We start from the raw sequence: 26,987 nt of genomic DNA, 5'->3' as shown, positions 1-26,987 counted from the left end.
GAGCTTAGGCCTGATGCGTTGATGGTGGAATCGTTTAGCCCTAACATTTGCTGCTTCTGCTGTTTAAAACACAGAGGCAGTTCTATTTTGTAGCTTCACCAGGTTGGTACCTCATTTTTAGGTACATGAGGGAAAGGTCAGGCCTTCAGGTTGCAGATTATGTTTAAGTACAATTTTGCTGCCACTAATGGCTCACAGCAAATCATGCCCAGCCTCAAGTTGTTTGTTTATCTCATTTAGTACAGTGATAATGCCACACAACATGATGGAGGAGTCCTTCAATGAAAAGATGGGACTTGGTCTCACCAAAGAATGTGCAGTTGTCACTCTTACTTATACTGTCATGAACAAATGCATTTGCAGCAGGCAGACTGGTGAGGGTAAGGTCAAGTACATCTTTTCCACCATCTTCTGCAGATCTAATCTTGTAGCTGTGTCCTTTAGGATTCGACTAGATTAATCAGCAATGATGCTGCCGAGCTACTCTTCATGGTGCACAAAATTTTCCACCCAGAGTACATTCTGTACCACTGTCACCCTCCATACTTGCTCAATGTGGTGTTCAACGTGGAGGAGTACTGGTTCATCAGTTGAGGCGGGCTGTACATGGTAAACAGCAGGCAATTACCTTGCCCATTTCTGATCCAATGTCATGAGACTTCATAGGATTCACAGTCCATGTTGAAGAGTCCCTGGGCAAATCATTCCCTGCTGTATAACACAGTGCCACTGCAACTGCTGTTTTTTGTTAATCCAGTGGAACAGGACATATCCATGGATGATGATATTGTTGTTTGGGTCATTGTGGAAGGTAAGACTCTTGAGCATGGCTATACCAGTCTGTAGTTCAACTAGTCTGCAAGGCAGTTCTCCAAATTTTACCACTTACTCCTAAAAGTCGGTAAGGAAAGCTTTACAGGGTTGATGGAGCTCAGTTTGATGTTGTTGCTTCCAGCACTTAGGTTGATGCCATTGGTTTGATTTCCTTTTGAGACTTTTTAGCAGTTGATACAACTGTCTGGCTTGGTAGGCCTTTTAAGAGATTAATTAAGAGTCAAACACATTGCTTTGGCAATGGAGTTACATGTAGGCCAGACCAGTAGGAGCTACAGTTTTCTTTCCCTAAAGGACATTAATGAACAAGATTGGGATTTACACGAATTGAAATTGGATTCGTGGTCATTTTACTTTTAATTTAAGATTTTTATTAAATTTAAAACTGAACCTACGTCCCTAGAACATTCCCTGGGTCTCTCTATTATGAGGTAAAAACAATGACTGCAGATGCTGGAAACCAGATTCTGGATCAGTGGTGCTGGAAGAGCACAGCAATTCAGGCAGCATCCGAGGACAGGCAAAATCGACGTTTCGGGCAAAAGCCCTTCATCAGGAATAAAGGCAGAGAGCCTGAAGCGTGGAGAGATAAGCTAGAGGAGGGTGGGGGTGGGGAGAGAATGGCATAGAGTACAATAGGTCAGTGGGGAAGGAGATGAAGGTGATAGGTCAGGGAGGAGAGGGTGGAGTGGATAGGTGGAAAAGGAGCTGGGCAGGTCGGACAAGTCCGGACAGGTCAGGGGATCGAGTTTCTGGAGGTTAGAAGCTAGGATGAGGTGGGGGAAGGGGAAATGAGGAAACTGTTGAAATCCACATTGATGCCCTGGGGTTGAAGTGTTCCGAGGCTGAAGATGCGGCGTTCTTCCTCCAGGCGTCTGGTGGTGAGGGAGCGGCGGTGGAGGAGGCCCAGCACCTCCATATCCTCGGCAGAGTGGGAAGGGGAGTTGAAATGTTGAGCCACTGGGCGATTTGGTTGATTGGTGCGGGTTCTCGGAGATGTTCCCTAAAGTGCTCTGCTAGGAGGCACCCAGTCTCCCCAATGTAGAGGAGACCGCATCAGGAGCAACGGATACAATAGATGATATTAGTGGATGTGCAGGTAAAACTTTGATGGATGTGGAAAGCTCCTTTGGGGCCTTGGATAGAGGTGAGGGAGGAGGTGTGGGCGCAGGTTTTACAGTTCCTGCGGTGGCAGGGGAAAGTGCCAGGATGGGAGGGTGGGTCGTAGAGGGGCGTGGACCTGACCAGGTAGTCACGGAGGGAACGGTCTTTGCGGAAGGCGGAGAGGGGTGGGGAGGGAAATATATCCCTGGTGGTGGGGTCTGTTTGGAGGTGGCGGAAATGTCGGCGGATGATTTGGTTTATGCTAAGGTTGGTAGGGTGGAAGGTGAGCACCAGGGGCGTTCTGTCCTTGTTGCGGTTGGAGGGGTTGGGTCTGAGGGCGGAGGTGCGGGATGTGGATGAGATGCGTTGGAGGGCATCTTTAACCACGTGGGAAGGGAAATTGCGGTCTCTAAAGAAGGAGGCCATCTGGTGTGTTCTATGGTGGAACCGCTCCTCCTGGGAGCAGATACGGCGGAGGAATTGGGAATACGGGATGGCATTTTTGCAAGAGGTAGGGTGGGAAGAGGTGTAATCCAGGTAGCTGTGGGAGTCGGTGGGTTTGTAGAAGATGTCAGTGTCAAGTCGGTCGTCACTGATGGAGATGGAGAGGTCCAGGAAGGGGAGGCAGGTGTCAGAGATGGTCCAGGTAAATTATGAGTCCAGTGAGTCTCTCTATTATGAGTCCAGTGACAATACCACTACATCAGTGCCTACAAAAGGCAATGCAAGCACTAATCTAATGGTGGCTACTTCATCAATGACCTTCCCTCTGTCAGAAGGTCAGAGATAGCAATGTTCACTGATGATTGCATGATGTCCAGCATCATTCGCAACTCCTCAGATGCTGAAGCAGTTCATGCCTGAACACAGCAAGTCTTGGACAACATCCATGTTTGTGCTGAAAGGTGGCAAGTAATATTCACATCGAACAAATGCAAGGCAATTAACATCTCTAACAAGAGAATCTAACCATCATCCTGAGACATTCAATGACATTACCATCACTGAATTGTCCACTATCAACATCCTGGAAGCTAACCATTGATCAGAAGCAGCTGAAGGTGTTTGGGTCTAGGACATTATCCTGATGAACTCAGAGTTAAGAGTTCTACAACACAGAAATTGGTCCTTTGCCCCTTCAGGTCTGTGCTGGTCAGAACAACCATCTAATTCATCTTATCTCAATTTTTTAACACTTAGCCCATAAGCCTTATATGGTTTGGCATTGCAAATGCACATCTAAATACTTCTTAAATATTATGAGAGTTTCCCATCTAAAAAACAGTTTTTGTTACACCCGGTGAACCTTCTGCCCTTTTAACTTAAATTGATTCCCCTGGTTATTGATTCCTCTTTCACCTCACACTTTACAGTTATTTGAAAAGGAAAAGAATAAATACAGTGAGCTTTTATCCTCGAAGAAAAGTCTGCGGAGTTCATAATGACAAATAAGTAAATGGTAACTCAATTAAAAAGATATTTTCCATCTGTCTTGATGTAGAAGGTACAAATAGCATCCCAGAAATAATTGTAAATCAGGACAAAAATGAGAAGGAGGAACTTAAAATATTAAAAGTAGGGAAAGGGTACTTACAAAATTACTAGAACTAAAAAGTAACAAGTAGCTGCTGAGATAATAAATGCATTGGTGTTAATTTTCCAAGATTCTACAGATTTCCACATGGACTACCCTGAAAAGAAAATCCATAAAGATCACAAACTTGAGAGATTGGGTGCACTATCAGTCACAGGATCATTACTTTAAAAGTTTCCTTTCAAGTGCTGATATTTTCAAAGTATCTTTTTTACAGAACTGGATGTCAATTTGTTAATTAGCTTGTTTTTTTTCCCAACTTGCTCAAGAGTGAATGAAGAGACATATACTAACATAGGTGTAGAGTGGAGTCAGAAGTTACACTTTGTGATGTTTCACTATGTGAATAAATCAATTTAGTAAATTGTAAAGTAAAAGTAAGTTGTAAAGTAAATTGTAAAGTACTAAAAACTAGCTTTCATTTCTTCTTTCACTGACTAGCTATCAGGAGTATAATACAATGGTTGAAGTCAACAATATAGATATGTTTAAAGGGAAGCTGAACAAGCATTTGTCGGGTGGGAATGAGGAAAAATGGAAGAAGGCTCAGGCAAAGCATAAACACATAATGGGTTGGTTATGCCAAATGTCATGTTTTATGTTAGCTAAATCCTTTGTAAACAATATTAAAAAGGCTGTTTGCATCATGTGGCTTAAACAAACATCAGAAACTCCCAACATTAAGAGCACGGAGTACCTCAAATCATTCATACCACTAACCTTGTTGAAAGTTACATTCTGATTCAACCAAAAGTTCTGATTCCAGACTTGTGTAGCCATCCTTAACTTCCTCAGTTCCTGTTCCAGTTCGGATTCAAGCTTTGGTGCATAATATTTCATAGGTCTTAGGTTTGAAAGCCTATCTGGAGGGCCAACCCAGTCATGGTGCGAGTCTGCAGGACTTTGGAAACTTGAAATCTGAAAAAAAAAGTATTTCAGTTTAGATAATAAATAATTGGCATTTCTCTTAAAGTTTCAGAGTAAAAGCAGTTCAAACTGTGTGCCCATATTTGTGAACAATTGTAGCCACAATACACATTTCATGAATGTTTGTCTGGAAATGAACAGATCTTTGACGTTTTATATTAAACACTTGAACATATGAGTTCAAGCGGATATGAAGAAATTAAAAATACATCCTATCATGTAGAATATGTGCATGATCACTTTAGGTTAAGTATTTAACAGAAGCATGAACTCTAGAACATTCTCACTTAAATCCGCGATTTAGAGTCATAGAGATGTACAGCATGGAAACAGTCCCTTCGGTCCAACCCGTTCATGCCGACCAGATATCCCAACCCAATCTAGTCCCACCTGCCAGCACCCGGCCCATATCCCTCCAAACCCTTCTTATTCATATACCCATCCAAATGCCTCTTAAATTGTACCAGCCTCCACAACATCCTCTGGCAGCTCATTCCATGCACGCACCACCCTCTGCATGAAAAAGTTGCCCCTTAGGTCTCTTTTATATCTTTCCCTTCTCACCCTAAACCTATGCCCTCTAGTTCTGGACTCCCCGACTCCAGGGAAAAGACATTGTCTAGTTACCCTATCCATGCCCCTCAATTTTGTAAACCTATATAAGGTCACCGCTTAGCCTCCGACACTCAAGGGAAAACAGCCCCAGCCTGTTCAGCCTCTCCCTGTAGCTCAGATCCTCCAACCCTGGCAACATCCTTGTAAGTCTTTTCTGAACCCTTTCACGTTTCACAACATCTTTCCGATAGGAAGGAGACCAGAAATGCACGCAATATTCCAACAGTGGCCTAACCAATGTCCTGTACAGCCGCAACATGACCTCCCAACTCCTGTACTCAATACTCTGACCAATAAACAAAAGCATACCAAACACCTTCTTCACTATCCTATCTATCTGCGATTCCACTTTCAAGGAGCTATGAACCTGCACTCCAAGGTCTCTTTGTTCAGCAACACTCCCTAGGACCTTACCATTAAGTGTATAAGTCCTGCTAAGATTTGCTTTCCCAAAATGCAGCACCTCACACTTATCTGAATTAAACCCATCTGCCACTTCTCAGCCCATTGGCCCATCTGGTCCTGTTGTAATCTGAGGTAACCCTCTTCGCTGTCCACTACATCTCCAATTTTGGTGTCATCTACAAACTTACTAACTGTACCTCTTATGCTCGCATCCAAATCATTTATGTAAATGACAAAAAGTAGAGGGCCCAGTACCGATCCTTGTGGCACTCCACTGGTCACAGGCCTCCAATCTGAAAAACAACCTTCCACTACCACCCTCTGTCTTCTACTTTTGAGCCAGTTCTATATCCAAACGGCTAGTTCTCCCTGTATTCCGTGAGATCTAATCTTGCTAATCAGTCTCCCATGGGGAACCTTATCAAACGCCTTACTGAAGTCCATATAGATCGCATCTACTGCTCTGCCCTCATCAATCTTCTTTGTTACTTCTTCAAAAAACTCAATCAAGTTTGTGAGACATGATTTCCCACACACAAAGCCACGTTGACTATCCCAAATCAGTCCATGCCTTTCCAAATACATGTACATCCTGTCCCTCAGGATTCCCTCCAACAACTTGCACACCACCGAGGTCAGGCTCACCGGTGTATAGTTCCCTGGCTTGTCTTTATCGCCCTTCTTAAACAGTGACACCACGTTTGCCAACCTCCAGTCTTCCGGCATCTCACCTGTGACTATCGATGATACAAATATCTCAGCAAGAGGCCCAGCAATCACTTCTCTAGCTTCCCAGAGTTCTAGGGTACACCTGATCAGGTCCTGGGAATTTATCCACCTTCAACCATTTCAAGGCATCCAGCACTTCCTCCTCTGTATTCCACAGTAAATACTGATGCGAAATATTCATTTAGTATCTCCCCCATTTTCTGTGGCTCCAGATCTTTGCTGATCTTTGAGGGGCCATATTCTCTCCCTAGTTACCCTTTTGTCCTTAATATATTTGTAAAAACCTTTTGGATTCTCCTTAATTCTATTTGCCAAAGCTATGTCCCCGTTTTGCCCTCCTGATTTCCCTCTTAAGTATACTCCTACTTTCTTTATACTCTAAGGATTCACTCGATCTATCCTGTCTATACCTGACATACGCTTCCTTCTTTTTCTTAACCATACCCTCAATTTCTTTAGTCATCCAGCATTCCCTGTACCTACCAGCCTTCCCTTTCACCCTGACAGGAATATACTTTCTCTGGATTCTTGTGATCTCATTTCTGAAGGCTTCCCATTTTCCAGCCGTCCCTTTACCTGCGAATATCTGCCTCCAATCAGTTTTCAAAAGTTCTTGTCTAATACTGTCAAAATTGGCCTTTCTTCAATTTAGAACTTCAACTTTTAGATCTGGTCTATCCTTTTCCATCACTATTTTTAAACAAGTACAATTATGGTCGCTGGCCCCAAAGTGCTCCCCCACTGACACCTCAGTCACCTGCCTTATTTCCCAAGAGTAGGTCAAGTTTTGCACCTTCCCTAGTAGGTACATACTAAATCAGAAAATTGTCTTGTACACACTTAAGAAATTCCTCTCCATCTAAACCTTTAACACTATGGCAGTCCCAGTCGATGTTTGGAAAGTTAAAATCCCCTACCATAACTACCCTATTATTCTTACAGATTAGATTAGATTAGATTAGATTAGGTTAGATTAGATTAGATTACTTACAGTGTGGAAACAGGCCCTTCGGCCCAACAAGTCCACACCGACCCGCCGAAGCGCAACCCACCCATACCCCTACATTTACCCCTTTAACCTAACACTACGGGCAATTTAGCATGGCCAATTCACCTGACCCGCACATCTTTGTGACTGTGGGAGGAAACCGGAGCACCCGGAGGAAACCCACGCAGACACGGGGAGAATGTGCAAACTCCACACAGTCAGTCGCCTGAGTCGGGAATTGAACCCGGGTCTCTGGTGCTGTGAGGCAGCAGTGCTAACCACTGCGCCACCGTGCCGCCCACAATAGCGGAGATCTCCTTACAAGTTTGTTTCTCAATTTCCCTCTGACTATTGGGGGGTCTATAATACAATCCCAATAAGGTGATCATCCCTTTCTTATTTCTCAGTTCTACCCAAATAACTTCCCTGGATGTATTTCCAGGAATATCCTCCCTCAGCACAGCTGTAATGCTATCCCTTATCAAAAATGTCACTCCCCCTTCTCTCTTGCCTCCCTTTCTATCCTTCCTGTAGGATTTATATCCTGGAACATTAAGCTACCAGTCATGCCGACCCCTGAGCCATGTTACCGTAATTGCTATGATATCCCAGTCCCATGTCCTAACCATGCCCTGAGTTCATCTGCCTTCCCTGTTAGGCACCTTGCATTGAAATAAATGCAGTTCAATTTATTAGTCCTACCTTGTCCCTGCCTGCCCTGACTGTTTGGCTCACTTCTGTTCTCAGCTGTACCCATCTCAGATCAATCTCTTTCCTCACTATCTCCCTGGGTCCCACCCCACCCCCCCACCCCCACCTTACTAATTTAAATCCTCCCAAGCAGTTCTAGCAAATTCCCCTGCCAGTATACTAGTCCACTTCCAATTTAGGTGCAATCCTTCCTTCTTGTACAGGTCACTTCTACCCCAAAAGAGATTCCAATGATCCAAAAATGTGAATCCTTCTCCCATACACCAGCTCCTCAGCCATGCATTCATCTGCTCTATCCTCCTATTCCTGCCCTCACTAGCTCGTAGCACTGGGAGTAATCCAGTTATTACTATCCTTGAGGACCTCCTTTTTAAATTTCTGCCTAACTCTCTGTAATCTCCCTTCAGAGTCTCAACCTTTTCCCTTCCAATGTCGTTGGTTCCAATGTCCTCCTGCTAGCCCCTCTCCCCCGTGAGAACATTCTGCACCCTCTCTGAGACATCCTTGATGCTGGCACCAGGGAAACAACACACCATTCTGCTTTTTCTCTGCTGGCCACAGAAACGTCTGTCTGTACCTCGGATTACAGAATCCCCTAACACAATTGATCTCTTGGAAGCTGACGTGCCCCTCGTTGCATTAGAGCCAGTCTCAACACCAGAAACTTGGCTGTTCGTGCTATATTCCCCTGAGAATCCATCACCCCCTACATTTTCCAAAACAGCATACCTGTTTGAAATGGGTATATCCACAAAAGACTCCTGCACTAGCTGCCTACCTCTCTTACCCTTCCTGGAGTTAACCCATCTATATGACTGTATCTGAGACTTTCCCCCCTTCCCATATCTGCCATCCATCACATACTGTTGCTGTTGCAAATTCCTTATCGCTTCTATCTGTCTCTCCAACCGATCCACTCAATCTTATAAGATTCACATCCAACAGCATTTATGGCAGATATAATCCGCAGTAACCCTTAAACTCTCTTTAAACTCCCACATCTGACAAGAAGTACATATCACTGCAAAGGCCATTTTTGCTTCTTCACAATCTACAGACCCAGAAAATAACACCGTCTTATTCCTCTACAAACACTGCCCCAGGTTAAATTAATAGCTATGGCTTATATTTTAAGTTTAATCAAGAGACTTATCTCCAAAAACATAGAATCAAAAAAGAATCCACTATACTCACTACTGCAGCCTCTCTCTTGGACAGACTTAAAACTATAATTAAACTTATCTGATTCTGTGCTGTGAACTTCGCCCAACAGTTCCTCCAAGATTAGTTGTGAATTTCACTGTTTGTTCAGTTCCTCCAAGATTAGTTGTAAATTTCACTGTTTATTAATTTTCCCAGATGCACTCCGATGTCCAGTGATACACGGATTCAAACAGCAAAGGTGGTAACTGTGCAGGTTCTCTCTCTCACTGTCTCCTGCACTGTCCTCACCATGTGCTTCCTTTGTCTGTTCTTTCCCTTTTAAAACTGCTGTTGTTTTGACTTCTTTTTTCCAAAGTTCCAAAAGAATGCAACCGCATATAAAACAGTAATTGCTGCTCCTGGAATTCGAGGAAATCACCTCCAACACGTAAAATACCTCAAAAAAAAAAAGGAGCAGCTCTTACAGCCAGAAATCTTTCCCGTCCTCAATCTTGGATTACCCAGAATTCTTGAATACAAGAACTTTGCAGCAAAAGCTCAGGCTGAAAATCAACGCAAATCAGTTCTTGTGATACCGCAGTATAAGTTTACAGAATAACTGATTAATTTTGCCCACAGTAGAAGAATTCATGGATCATAAAGTTTAGACAAGCCATGGTTATGGACAGTTGCTTAATTTTTTTTGTTTAAAAAACAAAACTGAGAAAAAGGCTTAAACACAACAGAAATTACTGCAGAAACTCAGCAAGTCTGCTTTTTCTGCACAGATACTGCCAGAGATAACATTTTGAGTCCAGTGACCCTCCCTCATAACAAGAAAAGCTTAAAACATAATTTTAGCAATTACAGGTATTAATAACTGTCCAATAATGCTTTCAAAGTTTCAGTTTAATAAAAAAAAAATTTTTTAGAGGCTGCCAGATTCAACAATAAAATACTGAAATTTGAATGAGAAAAATTAAGGTGTATTAACTTGAACTGGCATATAGATTTGGAGTCTGAAGTGGTGACAGCAAACCAATGTAGTATGCTGGATAGAACATAAGCTGAATAAAAATGAAATATATTTAAAATAATAAAAATTATAAATTTTACCTAATTTGCAATTACATCAGATCAAGCCAGACATGATCAGATATAGATCAAGTATGAATTGGTTCAATCTCATGCATGCCCTGAACATAGAGTGGAGATTCTGCCTTCAGAACTTGAGCTCACTCATGCACAGACAAAGGTTTCAGTCACACATTTCAAGAGAAGAGGGATAGCAGAGTTTAAGAAAGTGGCTGATAGCTCTTTTGACTTATAAATGGTACAAACAGTAGATTTCTTTTCATTCACACATGTTGACATTGCTGGATGGGTCACCAATTATAGCTGGTCTCTAATTGCCCTTGAGAAGGTGGTGGTGATCTGCCTTCTTAAGCCACTGCAATCTGTGGGAGGTCGATAAACTACAGCACTGTTTGGAAGGGAGATCCAGGATTTGATCAGTGGCAATGAAGAATAGGCAATATAGTTCCGAGTCAGGATTGTATGGGGCTTAAAGGTGAAGTTTTGCAGGTCATGGTATTCCCTTTCATCTGCTGCCCTCATCTTTCTAGGTGGAAGAGGCTACGGGTTTGGGAGGTCCAGTTTAAGGAACCTTAGTGAGTTTCTTCAGTGCATCTTATAATGGAACATACTGATGCCTCTGCGCATCAGAAGTGGAGGGGTAGAGGGTGCTGGAAAAGGTACCAATTTAGCAGCTGCTTTGTCCTGATTCCTTGATTTCCTAGAATGATATTGAAGTTGAAACAATTCAGGCATTTGGAGAGTATTCCATCCCACTCCTGGCTTAGGTATTACAGATGATCAACATGCTTTGGGGACACAGGAGAGGAGTTATTGCTGCAGCTGTCCAAACATCTGACCCCCTGTTGCAGCAGTATTTATATGGCTGATCTAGTTCAGTTTCTGGTCAATGTAACCCACATAATATTGATAGCAGTGAACCCATCAATGGTAATGCCATCGAATGGAAGGGGTGATAATTCAAGTCGCTCTTGTTGGAGATGTCAATTGTCTGGTATCTGTGTTAGACAGATGGGACATAATAATTATTAGTCCAAGATTGGATGATGCTCAGGTCTTACTGCATGTATAGACAGATTGTTTCACTCTCTGAGAAGTTGTGTATTATGCTAAAAAGCGTGCAATCATCAGTGAACATCCTAACTTATGACCATATGATGGAGAAAAGGTCATTGATGAAATACCTGAAGATGGCTGTGCCCTAGGACACAACCCTGAGGAACTCCTGCTGTGTCATCCTGGGACTGAGATGAATGACCTGCAACAATCTTAAACATCTTCCTTTACGCTAGGTATGACTCAACCAATGGTATATGTTCCCCTGATTCCCACTGGCTCCAGTTTTGCTAGGGCTTCTTGATGTCATATTCAGTCAAATTCAGCTCTTTTGACTTATAAATGTCAAGGACAGTCACTCTCTCAACTCTGGAGTTGTCCATGTTTGGACCAAGACAAGTGGCCCCAAGCATCCGACAGCAGATATTATTGAGCTGCTTTACTAGTTAGTAAAGGGCTGCTTTACTACCATATTTTTATCAGCTTGTTGATGGTCAAAAATGGCCGGATGGGATGGTAATTAGCTGGATTGGAACGATCCTTATCCGAGTCAGGGGATACCTAGGCAATTTTCCACATTCCCAGGTAGATGCCAGTGTTGTAACTGTACCGAAACAGCTTTGACTCGGACTGCAGCTAATTCTGGGACACAAGTCTTCAGTACCATTGTTGGAATGTTGTCAGGACCCATACCATTTGCAGTATTCAGTAACTTCAGCTTTTTCTTGATAGGTGCATGTAGCTTTGCTGAGTAACAATACTGAGACTATACAATAAGAAGTTTGTGTGAGAAACAATTTAATTAAAGCTTCAATGAATTGAACAAGATTGTCCCTCCAATCATGAAAAAGCAACATTTTGACTGGTGATCTGTGTAAAGTGCTAAGCTATATAATCTATTAATTATTTTGAATAAATCTAAATTGTGTTGTTCAATAACGCTGCTCTTCCAGCAATGAAAAGTAGTTTGTTAAATACAGAAGTTAATTAATGAAATCACGTATTACTAATTTATTCAAATGATTGATTAAAAAGGAAGAGGCCAGAAGCAGTATTAACTACTCAAAATGCAAATATGTGTTTTGTTCAAATCACAACATTGGATGCATGCATTGGATATCTTGACACAACAGCAGATGGCACACTGAGCAAATTTATACTTGACAACATATATTTTGTGAATGAGTTAATGTGGTGTGTCATTGCACAAGTCTTTCAAAGTTCTTGTAATTAAAAAGAGCTAAATTAATAAGTTTAATTAGATCCTAACATATTTCCATTTCTTTCCTTCTGACCAACATAATTCAAATGATCTAAAGAGAAATATTCAACATTATTTATTCCAAAAAACAATCTAGCAGATCAAGTAAACATTTGAAAGGCCAATAAATTATCCAAGCTTCCTCTCAATAATCTTCTCAGAAAGACTTGCATTAATCAAGATATTCTGAAGAGCTTTACAGATATTATAAAATACACAGGTATTTTCTCTGGAAGAAAAGGCCATCAGTTGTGTCAGAAAGAAACATTAATGTTTTTCCTGCAAAGAATTACAATTGCAATGTACTTTTGATATTTATACCTAACAGCGCAGGTTTTGTAGGTAATTGGTGACAGAAATCTGGGTGATTATGCAATCATCAATTATTGGTGTATTTCAGGATATCTGTAGCCACAGGAAGCTCTCATAACAGGCAACATGAAAATGATCAATCTTTTTTAGTGCTTTTTATATAATGCAGAGGATGGTGGGTGTCTGGAATTTGCTGTGGGAGTTGGTGGTGGAGGCAGTAACCCTAAACTCCTTTAAAAAGTATCTGAACCTTCACATGAAGTGCTGTAAGCTATAGGGCTATGGGCTGTGTGGGGGAAGAAGGGATTAGAAAGGTCATATGGGTATCTATGAGTAAGCATGGACAAGATGGGCCAAATGGCTGCGTAGTGCACTGTATCATGTCTATGGTTCTCTTGATTAGGTGATAAAATATCAGCCAGGACACTAGGGATAGTTCCTTTATAATTGTAAAAAGCATAAACAGAATTTTTGTCCATGTGAGAGAACATATGGTATATGGTCTCAGTTTAATATCATCTGACTCAAAAGCAAGAGGCCTACTGAATGAGGGAAATGTTATATTGTAGATATATATCCAAGGGAAAGCAGAACAATGGGTGCATTGCAAATATTATAAACAGGATGATATAATCATTGGTTAAAAACAAGGGTAGCCTCACTCAGTACATTGTAGTAGTTAGAGGAACCTTCCAAAATTATTCCACCACTACCACAGATATTTTGCAATTCAAGACCAAAATGGGATATTTTCAGCCTTAAAGGACAAACCTGGGATATAACAATTTACAATTTTAAAGGTCTGATCCAGAAAAAAAAAATAGAGATTCACAAATCATCGTGTCTAATGAGGGAAAGGAGTGGAGCTGTGTCATACAGAAAAAGGCATTTAAGCTTTTCCTGCAAAGAACTACTACAGCACTATAACTTTTCATGCATGTACTTCATAGCAAAGTAGCAATCAATCTTTGAGTACAAGTCAGTCTCAATCAGTCTCAAAGTAACAATCATATGAGCGCAGCTACAACATTCAAAAAGCTCAATATCTCGGACAAGGCAGTCCACTTGATTGTCAACCCATTCATCACTTTAAACATTCATTCTTTCTGACAGCACTGCATGACGCGGGTGGCAGCAATGTGTATCATGCAATACACTGCTGTAAACCTCAGGTTTTTTCCGACAACTGCCGCAAGCGCGTACTAAATATTTTAAAGGAGCTGCATCCAAAACACAAAGGCTACAATCGCAATATCTAATGTGACAGCCTGACATGGCTGATGTATGTGAATGGTTCTGCCAACTGATGAAAATTTTCCTACGTTGTCCACTTCTAACAATACTGTTTAGCACCTGGTATTTCGTTGGGTTAATAAATCAAATCATCGTTAACGCAGTTTGCGGACAAAAAAAAACCAAAAGCGATACAATCTTATGTTTATGACGTTAGGTACATCAGAACAGTTCCCGGGAGGGTAATAAGCTTCAAATAACAGTGACAGACACCCTAAAGTTACTTCACATTTATTGGAAATAGGAAGATTTCTCATGTACCTCGGCACCATTTTCACTTTGATCAGCAGCACTGCTCGAAACTGGACAGCACCTTCCTGCCAACACTGCGTACCTGTCCCCTGCAGCTTCCTTTACCCGGGTATTATGAAATATTCTGCCCATTGACAATTTTCCAGCAAACGGAAAGACAGTTATCCACCGGCAATTCATCCCTAAACAGACACGAACATCCGCCTTGTCCCGAACTGTTCCAGTTTACGGCAGTGGGAACCGACATCGCAACCTGTCGTGAAGCGATCCCGCGGTTTGCGGGGATTGACTGTACGCATGTGCGCTGTCGGAAACTCGTTGGCAGCGTTCATCACAGGGCTACCTGTTCGGGAGTTTGCCGGTGAGTGGAAGGATCCAGAAGGAGTTTCTGGTGGGGTTGACCGGGAGTGAGCTCGCCTCCTTGTACCGGTTGGGTGTGTTGAATCAGGCGCGTGGATTGGGAGCGAGTCTAAGGCACGCGCTCTGTCGGTTTGACGCATGCGGCCTGGCCCGTTTGACAGATCCTGACGTGGAGTTGATCCCTCGGAACCTGTGTGAACAAGGCCGCCTGATATCAACAGTTGAGCTTTTGCTGCACCGACGCCTTATAGATTACATCGCGAAATTAGGGTCAGTTGGCTGTTTCACGGTCAGTGATGTCTTAAACCCGTGTAATTTGGTGAAGGCACGACACATTTAAGGGAGATATTTCCTAACACCACCCCCACCAGTCCGGTATACCATTTCAACGTGGACGGTGTGACTCAATATCTCTCCTGTTTGTTTTGATTTTCACTCATGGAATCCCTATTGTGCGGAGAGAGGCCGTTCGGCCCATAGAGTCTCTGCAGACCCTCCGAAGGGCATCCTATCCGGACCCAGCATCACCACCCTCTCCCCATAAACACCCCCTCCTCCACCTCCTTAACTCGGTTAACCAACCCATCTTTGGACACCGGGGCGAAACCTAATCAAACACATGGAAAATGTGCAAACTCCATACAGTCGCTCGCGGCTACAAACAATCTGGATGGTCCCTGGCACTGTGAGGCAGCAGTGCGAACTACAGAGCCACTGTGACACCCTGTTCAGGAACTATCTGATGGAGCCCTTTTATATGATGTACAGCAAATCTGCACCCGTAAGCCTGTAATCTGTTGCCTAAATGAATAGTCCTCTTGGGAAGAAGAATTACCTGCCATCTAACTAATTCTAGCCTTGTATAATTTTATATGCAAAATTTCTGGTTATAAAGAAGATAAAAGCAGGATTCAACCCTTCTCTGTCACTCACAGCTGATCATTGAGCTCAATACCTGAAGCGAAAGTGAGGACTGCGAATACTGGGAAAGCATAGCAGGTCAGGCAGCATCCGAGGAGCAGGAGAATCAATGCTTTGGACAAAAGCCCTGCCCAAAATGTCGATTCTCCTGTTCTTTGGATGCTGCCTGACCTGCTGTGCTTTTCCAGCACCACACTCTCGAGCTCAGTACCCTAGTTCTGCCAATCACACTCTCCCACACCTTGATCACTAGCTGCAAGAGCTATATCCATCGCCTTGAAACACATGTTGGCCTCTACTACTTTCTGTAATAATGAACTGTCTGGTTAAAGAAATATTTCCTCTGGTTCTGGACTCTTCCATAACTGGGAACATGTTTCATGCATCCACACTGTCTGGCCCTGTTAGAACTTTATAGGTTTCTATGAGTTATTCCCCCCTCATTCCTTTAAACTCCAGTTAATACAATCCTAACTGTCTCAATCTTCCTCATAGTCCTATCATCCCAGAATCAGTTTGGTAAACCTTCACTGCACTTACTCAATAACAATCGTAAGTGTTATCAGATAAGGAGAAAAAAACTGCACTACTATTCAATGTGTGACCTGTATAACTGCAGCATGATCATCCTTGTTCCTGTATTCAAATCCTCAAATGAAAGCCAATGCACAAGTTGCCTTCTTTACTGCTGCACTTGCATGCTCGCTTCAGTGACTGGTACATGAGGACATCCAAGTCTCATTGATCATTCCCCACCTCACTTTACAACCATTCAAGGAATAATCTGTTACCAAAGTAGAACTTCCTAATCTGCCCAATTGAAATGATATATTTGTAACTAATATTGAAACTTCAATATTCTAAGCAAATTTCCCTCCCACCCACCACCACACTAATTTATGCTTCTCTAAAGGAACTGGATCCAGTCTTTGATAATTACTTGGCTAACGCATTTTCATAGGTTAGAATCCTAACAGAGTTGAAAAAGGCCATTCGGCCTGTCGAGTCCACACAAACCCACCCCCTACCCTATCCCTATAACCCTGCATTTCACATGGCCAATCCACCAAACTCGCACATCTTTGGACTGTGGGAGGAAACTGGAGAAAACCCCGCCATGCAGACATGGGGAGAATGTGCAAACTCCACAAAAACTGTTGCCTGAGGGTGGAATCAAAACCGGGTCCCTGCTGCTATGAGGTAGCAATGTTAACTACTGACCTCACTCCATTGAAGTCTTTCACTGCTTGATTAGGCCCTTTCCTCACTAAATCCTCTCCAGAATTCTCTTGGCATTATTTGGTGATATGACCAGTTCCCAACAAAACTAAGTGCATTTCAAGGAAGGGAACGACTTGCATTAATAGTGACTCTTTGAAACCCAAACTCTTCTGAAGCAGCATCATATGGGACTCTGTTTTTCTCTTCATAGATGCTACCAGACATACTGAGTTTCTCCAGCTTGTTTTTTTTTCAATTTCAGATTTCCATCATCTGCAGTATTTTGCTTTTACTTATATTGATGATAATGATTTTTATAATGTCAATGTGCTCTGAAGCGCCACATAATGAAGTAATTTTAAACAGTACTTGTGTAATGAAAAAAAAAGCCAGTTGGTTTTCGCACAGCTAAGGCCCATAAATGCAATGCGGTATGCAATGCAACAAGATAGACTGAAACAATAAACGGATACATAAATGCAGATGCTTATCTTGATCTGGAAACTTTTAAAGTATCTCATATGATACAAAGACAGATAGGAAACAAGTTGTGAGGAGCATACAAAGATTAAGCAAAGAGACATGGATAAAGAGGTGGAGTATAGTGTGGAGTTATCCACTTTAATAGGAAGAATTTAAAAAGCAGAATATTGTTATTTAATTGGAGAAAGCAAGCTGCAAACAGTAGAAGTCTAGGTATCCTGAATCTCTCAAAGTTAGAATGCAAGTACATCAATTAATTCAGCAAATGAATGCTAGCCCTTGTAGCTAAGCTGGATTGGAGTATAAAAGTGGGGAAGTCTTGCAACAACTATACAGTACATTGATGAAATTGCAAATGAAGTGCTTGACGCACTTTCAATCTCCTTATTTAATTGCATTGGTAGCAATTGAGAAAAGGTTCACTGGACTGATTCCTGGGAAGAAAGGGTTATCTTATCATAGAATCCCTACAGTGTGGAAATAGGCCCTTTGGCCCAACATGTCCACACCAATGCTCCGAACAGTAACCCACCCAGACCTATTCCACTACCCTATATTTACCCCTGATTAATGCACCCAACCCACATATCCCTGAACTGTGGGCAATTAAGCATGGCCAAATCACCTTATCTGCACATCTTTGGATTGTGGGAGGAAACCCACGCAGACATGGGGCGAACATGCAAACTCAACACAAACAGTCACTGGAGATTGGAATCGAACCCAGGTCTCTGGTGCTGCTAACTATTGAGCCACTGTACCACCCTTTTGACCAAAGGATGAGCAGATTGGGCCTGTTGTCACTCGAATTTAAAATTTGTAAAGTTATCTTGTTGAAACATGACATTCTAACATAAATACTGAGATGATGTCTCCCATCTGGAATGGGGAAAATTTAAAAATCGGGGGCGATTCAAAATAAAGGGTCTCCCTGTTTATAACAGAAATGAGGTATTTTTCTGAGAGTCATTAATCTTTAGAATTCACTTCCACAGAACAGTGGAAGCTAGGTCAATGAATATATTCAAGGATGAGTTAGACAGATCTTAGATTGACAAGTTAGTTAGAATTGTGGTAGATAGGCAAGGAAATAGAGTTATCACCAAAATCCAACCATGATCCTAATGAATGGTAGAGCAGGCTTGACGGGTCAAATGATTATCCCTGCTCCAATTTCTCCTGAGCTTTGGAATTATGGTAACCTGTGCATAAGTTAGATCCTTAAACGTGTCTGTTCTCACTTATCGATGCACAAATCGGATGTTGGACTGTTAGAATATTAGAATGTTACAAATATTGAAAGGCATAAAGTTGAATTAAATCCTTCCATTCTAACCTGACATTATTGTACTTTTCCAGTGCTCTGCTAAGCTCACAAAATCTGGCCCTGCACCCCAGGGGAGGCATTGTCACTTGACTGTTAATCCAGAGATCCAGGAATGTGCTGGGGACCCAGGTTCAAATCCAATGATGGCAGATGGTCGAATTAAGAGTGTAATGATGACCATTGTTGATTGACAGCTCATTTGGTTGTCCTTGCCTAGTCTGACCACATCTGGTTGTCCTTACTTTGTCTGGCCTACATGTGACTCCAGACCCACAGCAATACCCTATTTATCCTCTGGGCAGTAGATGCTGGCCTAGTCAGCTACACCCTCATCCTGTGAATGATTTCAAACTCTTATCTCCTCTTGCTGTACAAACCAAATTGTGGATATTTATGTAAGTGCATGTTTGTAGGGCACATGTATGTGACTCTCCTATTGCATGTGATGTGTTGACCTAGTGTTTCAAAGCAATATTAGAGAGCAGGGAGAATTGAAATGAACCAAAATAATTCAATCCCCTTTGAAGTCATACATTCGGTCCTTTTGTCTTACAGTTTACAGTATTTACCAGAACATGCCACAATTTAAAAATCTTCAAAATAGTGTTGGTTTCTTCACTTGCGGTTGTACGTTTGCTCACTGAGCTGTAGATTTGTTCTCGTCACCATGCTAGGTAACATCATCAGTGAACCACCGATGAAGCTCTGGTGTTCTGTCACACTTGCTATTTATCTGTCTTGGTCTGTTATGGTGGGTGATATCATTTCTGGTTCTTTTTCTGAGAGGTTAGAAAATGGGGTCCAAATCAATATGTTTGTTAATGGATAAAAGGGTCAATTTGACTTGAAATGTCAGCTGTTTTCTCTCCTTACAGATGCTGCCAGACCTGCTGAGATTTTCCAGCATTTTCTCTTTTGTTTGTTAATGGAGTCTTGGTTGAATGCCAGACCTCTAGAAATTCCCGTGCGTGTCTTTGTTTAGCTGTCCCAGGATGGATGTATTGTCCCAGTCGAACGGATGTCCCTCTTCGTCTGTGTGTATGGATACCACTGGTAGTTGGTCATGTCCTTTGGTGGCAAGTTGGTGCTCATGTATCCTGGTTGCTTGTTTCCTGCCGCCTATCCAATGTAATGTTTTTTGCAGTCCTTGCAGGGTATTTTATATATGACGTTCGTTCTGCTGTTTGTTGGTACAGGGTCCTTTAAATTATCAGGAACTGTTTCAATGTGGTGGTAAGTTTGTGGGCTACCATGATGCCTAGAGGCTGGAGTAGTCTGGTCGCCATCTCCAAGATGTCTTTAATGTATGCAGGCTAACGTTTCTGGGCATGTTGCGACTTCTTGTTTAGGTCTGTTATGTAGGAATCGGCGGACTCTCCTTATCGGCTACCCGTTGTTCCTGAATACGTTGTGTCGGTGTTTTTCCTCGGCTTCTCTTAGTTCCTGGGTGCTGCAGTGTGTTGCAGCATAAACGAAGCTGCATCAGGACATTATTTAAACATGTCACAACACACTGCAGCATCCAGGAACTAAAAAATGCTGAGGAAAATAATCTGTACAATGTATTCAGGAACAACGGGTACCCGATAAGCGTAATCCACCGATTCCTACACAACCGACCTAAACAAGAAGTCACAACACGCCCAGAAACTCTAGCTACCTTGCCATACATTAAAGACATCTCGGAGATGACAACTGGACTAATCAGACCCCTAGGCATCATGGTAGCCCACAAACCTACGAACACACTGAATTTAAAAGACCAACAACCAGCAGAACAAACGTCATTTACAAAATACACTGCAGGGACTGCAATAGACATTACATTGGACAGACTGACAAGAAACTAGCCACCAGGATACATGAGCACCAACTAGCCACCAAATGACATGACCATATATCATTAGTATTCATACACATAGACGAAGAGCGACATCCATTCAAAATTGAGATAATACATCCATCCTGGGACAGGCTAAACAAAGACATACACGGAATTCCTAGAGTCCAGGCATTCAAACCAGAACTCCATTAACAAACATATTGATTTGGACCCCATTTACCGATCTCTCAAAAAAGAACCAGAAGTGATATCACCCACCACAACAGACCAAGACAGATAAGTAGCAAACGGAACAGAACACCCTCGTAGGCTTGCTGATCATGTTGCTCATGCCCAAAACGTAGGTTCTCCTCCTCTGATGCTGCCTGACTGTACTTTTCCAGCACCACACTCTCAAATCTAATCTCCAGCATCTACAGTCCTCACTTTCGCTTCATTGATGATGTTACCTAGCATGGTGACCAAACGTCTGAGAACAAATCTACCAGCTCAACAAGCAAACTTAGAATCTGAGCTACAAATCTTCTCCAAAGTCACAGTTTCTTCACTATTTCTGGGGCGAGATGAGAATTTCTTGTAGTCAACAAGTGCTAATGATGTGGAATGTGTTCCTGAAAAAGTAATGAATGCTGATTTAGTGGTACATTTTACAAGGTAATTATATCTCTATTTAAAAGAGGAAAGGGATTCTTAGACTCTAGGTAAGTAGTAAGGGATGAGACTAATTCGAATAAGCACTTTCAGAAAACAGGCAAGATGGACTGAATAATTCTAATGAGCTGGAAGATGCAAAATCAAGTCTTAGCAGTACCACCAGGGGTGGGAGGATGTAATTTTTGCATGGCAAGTTTGCATAGATTATTTCCAGTAATTAATTGATGTACTATTAATGGGAAAATTGACAATATGAGGTCAGGTTTAGTAGATAGAAGTGTACGCAGACATCATTTTTAAATTACAGTTGTGCACCTGTTACTTTACTTTAAGAAGGGCTTATGCCCGAAACGTCGATTCCCCTGTTCCCTGGATGTTGCCTGACCTGCTACGCTGTTCCAGCAACACATTTTCAGCACCTGTTACTTTAGTTTGTCTCCCAATTAATTTTGGACTGTTTGGTAATTCTTTGAGCTATAATTTTGGTGAAATTCATTGTGATCAGTTGCCTAAAGTATAGCTGCTAACACACTGTATCTCATTGCTTGTTTACAAAATGTATGCAGATTAGAACTTTGCCTGCATTTTCACAAAGATTACACAGAAATATATGGACGAGAAAAAAATATGATGTCAGCCATAGCTCAGATGGTAGCACTTTTGCTTCTGAATTACTAGGCTCTGGGTTAAGTCCCACTCCAGGGCTGAATGCAAACGTAAAGGCTAATGCTGCAATGCATGACAGAGAGTGTCATGTCCCATGGCACTATTATAAAGTAACACAGTGGGATTGCTTTTGTTGACCCGACCAGTATTTGTCCCTCAATCAACATCAATAAAGTAGATTATGTTGTCGTTGTTTGTGAGGGAGTTTGGTGTGCACATATTGGCTTCTGCATTTGCTACATTACAACAGTGACTGTGCTTCAAAAAGTATTTCATTTGGTTGGAAATTGCTTTGAGTAATTTAGCGCTCACAGAAAGCTGGTCATTTTCTTTTTATTGTTCACCGTGTCCTTCAACACTGACCTCCTCCCCCCTCCTCACCTGAGTGCCCTTGAATGACTTGGGTTTCTGGCTCTAATGTCTCGGCTTGACCAACAATGTGTGTTTTCATTGTGAAAATAATACTAAACAGAAACTTGTCTTTTACTGGTTTGCCCTTGTAAGCTTTAGCTGTGGCTCAGCTGGTAGCCGTTTTGCCTTCAAGCCAGAAAGTTTCCAGTTCACGTCCCACTGTAGGATTTCACAAAATTCAAGCCTACTCCACATTGCCTTTCTGAGAGTTTTTTTTTACCACAGTGACCGTGGAGGCTGACTAGTTAATATAGTCAAGGCTGAGATCAACCAATAAAAAGGGGTATGGGGAAAGGGCAAAAAAGTAGAGTTAAAGTTTGTCACATCAGTTATGATCTCATTTAAGGGCAGAGCAGATTCAATGGGCCAAATGATTGACTTCTGCTCCAATATCTACATTTTAAGACTGCACAGCCTGAAGTGTGATCTTCTACATGATATATTAAGTTCTTATCTGTTTTCTGAGATAAATTCCATGGAACTATTTTAAGAAAGCAGGAGAGTTATTTCTGTTCAATGTTTATTTTTTGAATCAATATCATAAAAAAGATTCTGAACATCATCACATTGCTTTCGTGGGAGTTTGCTGAATGCAAATTGGCTTCATTGTTTTTTTTATTACAGCAATGATTATTCTTCAAAAGTACTTGATTGGTTGTAAAGCAGTTTGAATATTCAGTGGTTTTGAGAAGCACTCTATAAATGCATGTCTTTTCCAGCAATTTCATGTAATTTGAAATATTTGGCAGTGTTTACTTGTTCTGTTTCACTTAGCATTATGTACATCTCTATAGTATCTGCTGTTATTGGCTCCATCTTTCAGAGCTGAAGAGTCCAGGATTTTCTAATCTCTCGATCAGATGAGCCAATGGGCTGAGGAGTGGCACATGGAATTTAATTTAGATAAATGTGAGGTGCTGTATTTTGAGAAAGCAAATCTTAGCAGGACTTCTACACTTAATGGTAAGGTCCTCTGGAATGTTGTTGAACAAAGAGACCTTGGAGCACAGGTTCATAGCTCCTTGAAAGTAGAGTTGCAGTTAAATAGGAAAGTGAAGAAGGCATTTGGTATGCATGTCTTTATTGGTCAGAGTATTGAATACAGAACATTGGTTAGGCCACTTTGAATATTGCATGCAATTCTGGCCTTGGAAGGATGTTGTGAAATTTGAAAGGGTTCAGAAAAGATTTACAAGGATGTTGACAGGGTAGGAGGATTTGAGCTATAGGGAGAGGTTGAATAGGCTAAGGCTGTTTTCCCTGGAGCATTGGAGGCTGAGGTGACCTTATAGAGGTTTATAGAATCATAAAGGGCATGGATAGGGTAAATAGACAAGGTCTTCTCCGTGAGGTGGGGTGAGTCCAGAACTAGAGGGCATAGGTTTAGGGTGAGAGGGGAAATATGCGAAAGAAACCTAAGGGGCAATTATTTCACACAGAGGGTAGTGCACGTGTGGAATGGGCTGCCAGAGGAAGTGGTGGAGGCTAGTACAATTACAACATTTAAAAGGCATCTGGATGGGTATATGAATAGGAATGGTTTAGAGGGATATGGGCTGGGTGCTGGCAGGTGGAACTAGATTGGGTTGGGATATCTGGTCAGCATAGAAGAGTTGGACCAAAGAGTCTATTTCCGTGCTTTACATCGCTATGACTACTCAAAATGTAGTTCTGTCACTTTACAGTTTAGCCTCCTGACTCTTTGCACAATTTCTGACTTAAATGTTGTATCTTGGTTAGCAGAACTGAACAGGATTGCATTTTTGTATTTCACTGAAAGCACTCAGCAAGCCAGGCAGTACTTTGGGGAGGGAAGTACAATCTGTTTTACATCAATGACCTTTCATTGGAACTGAAAGGTAGAGGTGAAGCATTTTTAAACAATTATGAAATTAAGCAAAAGAGAGCAGGGAAGGTATAAAACTGAAAGGTGACTGATAAGGTGGAAGAAAAGAGTAATTCATTAATTAAATAGTATTGTATTGTGAATGGTCACAAGAAAAGGGAAAATAGATGAAATCAAAGGATGTATAAAAAAAAGGATAACAATAGGGCAGAGGACTATGAATCTCTGGAAAATCTGTCAAAGTAAAGAACGTACCTGTGGTCAGGAGAGTCACATGAAGATAGATATTCAGGGTGCAGACTACAGCATTGGCTTAACGTTAAGGCTGTGAAATGATGAGTAGAAAAATGTGGTGCTGCTCCTTAAGCTTCAATTAAATGGGCCAGTACCAGGCAGCTAAGGGCAACAAGGTCAAAGTGGAATGGCCAATTAAAGTAGCTAGTGACCTGATGCTAAAACTGAGGTAACTAGCAAAGTCATCACAAGAAATCTGCCACAAAATTGGCAATTATACAGTTATCTCAGTGAGGTTGGGCAGAATACGGTTTGGAAAGCATTTTGCTCATTAAAATTACTGAAATGAGCAGTAATTTGTCAAATCAACATTTTTTTCCCTCTCAAAAATAGTAAGATGACTAAGAAACGAAGGAATGCTGGACATGCCAAGAAGGGCCGTGGCCATGTCCAGCCTATCAGATGCACAAACTGCGCTCGCTGCATCCCCAAAGACAAAGCCATTAAGAAGTTTGTCATCCGCAACATCGTGGAGGCTGCTGCAGTTCGAGATATTTCAGACGCCAGTGTTTTTGATGCATATGTGCTGCCCAAGCTGTATGTGAAATGGCACCGTGTCAGCTGTGCCATCCACAGTAAAGTGGTAAGAAATCGTTCACGAGAGGCCAAGAAGGACCGAAGTCCCCCTCTACGTTTCAGACCAGGCGCCAACATCCCAAGGGTACTCCCACCCAAACCTATGAAAACTACCGGATTTTATTTGAAATAATAAAATTGTTGGAACACTTTTTTTAAAATCTTACTATTTCCATATAATCTAAAGGTTCTTTCAAATATCACTCCTATTAATCGGAAATTACAGCTGCAGTTCACTGGTGGTTTTGTTCATGGTTGGATTTTGGAATGATGTAAATAGCCATTGCTTCCCCATTAAGTAAGAGATAGATGGAAAGGTCGCCGCTGAGTTTCCAGATTGCATTTGCATTTCTTTTTGCAGCTCTTATCCTGTGGCGTTGACAAAGATTTTCAAGTAATTTTCATACTTGTCTTTTCCACTTATTTGTCACTTAGTGGTATTTGCTTTATTATGATATCATCAGTGAAATAATAGAGCTGCTGTGATCTAAATTGCCTAGCAACATAGAATTACGTTTGCTACATTCATATGTAGCGTGCCTCAACTTTTGTTAGAAATCAATGCATCTTCACTCTGCAATAAATCTGTTTACAAGGGCTTGTTTAAGGTTGCCCTTAAGCAGACATCACAGATCTGTAAGTCTTATCCATTTTTCTTTATTGGTGGGATGTAATTATTGCTAGCCAGGCCAGCATTTAGTGTCCATTCTAGTTTCCTTTGAGAAAAGTGGTGTGGTGAGTTCCCTACTTGAACCTCTACAAACCATTTTGTATAGGTACAGATTCAGATTTTTTTTAGGGAGAATGTTTCATGATTTTTGATCTAAAGATGGTAAAGGAATGGCAATATCTTTTCAAGTCAGGCTGCTGTATGACTTTGAGGGAAGTTTGCAGGTAGTGTTGGGCGGTGTTGTTGAAGAAGCTATGGCAAGTTGTAGCAATGCACCTTTTAGCTGATATACACTGCTGCCACTGTGCTCCACTGAATGGTTATAGTGACGGATGTGGTGCCAATCAAGTAGATTGTTTTTCATGATGTCAATCTTGACAATTGGACAATATTCTATCATTCTCCTGACTTGTGCCTTGTAGGTCTTTGGGGAGGCAGGAGATGAGTTACTTCACAAAAGTGTTATTATGCAGAAGGAGGCTATTTGGCCCATCCTGTCTGCACCAGCTCATTAAATGAGCATCATTACTTCTGCTTTTTCCCTAAAACCTTGTACAGTATGTTTATCCAAATAATCATCCAATGCCCACATGAGTCCCTCACTTGACACACAATTCCTGGTCTCTGATCTGCTACTGTAGCCACAGTATTTAATAACTTGTCCAGTTCTGTTTCATCTCAAAGATAAACCCTGGGTAGGTATAGCGGGAAATTCAGCAATGGCAATGACATTGAATGTGAAGGGAAAGTGGTTTTTCTCTTTGAAATGGCATTGCTGTGACACTAATGTTACTTGCATATAGTGACTCTATCCATCATGCGTTAGAGATTATGTAAAGTCTTTTGTTCTTGCAAATGACACTCAAAGTTCCCATGACTTAGTTAGCTGCTCATTGTGATATTGGGCAATACAGCCAGAGAAACTCACATTTCCTGAATCAGCTAATCTCAATTGGGGCTGAAAAATGTGAATGATTAAACTTGCCCCCGATGTGTTGAATACCTTACTGCTTGTCACTTCCATGACCAATACAGCACTTAGACCTTTCATACCCATGGGATGTCACAAAGGGCTTCATAGCCAATGACCTACATTTGAAATGTTGTCATTATTGTAGTGTAGACAATTTGCACACCAAAGTTCCCACAATAGTAGTGATATGAGCAATTTTATTATTGATTGAGGAATAAATATTAGGTAGGACATTGGGATAATTTTCACGCTCTTTGAATTGTGCAATGGGATGTTTTGTGAGATCTGATAATCTCAGATGAAGGCTGTGTTTAACATCTCAGTGAAATGAAAATGCCTCCATGAGTATTGCACTGAAGTGGCAGCCTAAATTATGTGTTGAAATCTCTCAGGTGTCAAGTCTTGAATCACATACCACCCACC

The 26,987-nt window shown here is 41.6% G+C and overlaps 2 protein-coding genes and 1 pseudogene across 6 annotated transcripts in view; 2 read left to right on the top strand and 1 right to left on the bottom strand.

The window, feature by feature from the left end:
* coa8 (cytochrome c oxidase assembly factor 8) overlaps positions 1-14,582 on the bottom strand; it is a 32,558-nt gene extending 17,976 nt beyond the window's left edge. Inside the window, exons 1-2 of the mRNA XM_043697510.2 lie at positions 14,329-14,582; positions 4,253-4,450 (exon numbers count right to left, since the gene is read on the bottom strand). Coding sequence (XP_043553445.1) covers positions 4,253-4,450; positions 14,329-14,499 — 369 coding nt within the window. The 5' untranslated portion in view covers positions 14,500-14,582. The remainder of the gene's footprint in view (positions 1-4,252; positions 4,451-14,328) is intronic.
* LOC148149392 (small ribosomal subunit protein eS26 pseudogene) lies at positions 14,551-26,950 on the top strand (annotated as a pseudogene). Of its 2 annotated transcripts, none has more exons than XR_006312758.2 (2): positions 14,551-14,680; positions 24,679-26,950. The product of XR_006312758.2 is annotated as a small ribosomal subunit protein eS26 pseudogene, transcript variant X1 (transcript). The 2 variants fall into 2 exon arrangements; XR_015757894.1 differs by lacking the exon at positions 14,551-14,680 and adding an exon at positions 14,817-14,949.
* The window catches only part of bag5 (BAG cochaperone 5), a 28,019-nt gene continuing 15,588 nt past the window's right edge, over positions 14,557-26,987 (top strand). Inside the window, exon 1 of one of the 3 annotated variants that reach the window (XM_043697507.2) lies at positions 14,557-14,680. The gene's annotated coding sequence lies outside the window, so the exon portion shown is untranslated. Of the gene's footprint in view, positions 14,681-14,824; positions 14,969-26,987 lie in introns of those variants that run through there. The other 2 variants (XM_043697508.2, XM_043697509.2) reach the window with 2 other exon arrangements.

This window comes from Chiloscyllium plagiosum, unplaced genomic scaffold, assembly GCF_037043375.1.
Source record: "Chiloscyllium plagiosum isolate Xiang-an unplaced genomic scaffold, Cpla_swu_hap1 HiC_scaffold_8, whole genome shotgun sequence".
Classification (NCBI taxonomy): Eukaryota; Metazoa; Chordata; class Chondrichthyes; order Orectolobiformes; family Hemiscylliidae; genus Chiloscyllium; species Chiloscyllium plagiosum.
This window is presented reverse-complemented; position numbering and strand designations above follow the sequence as displayed.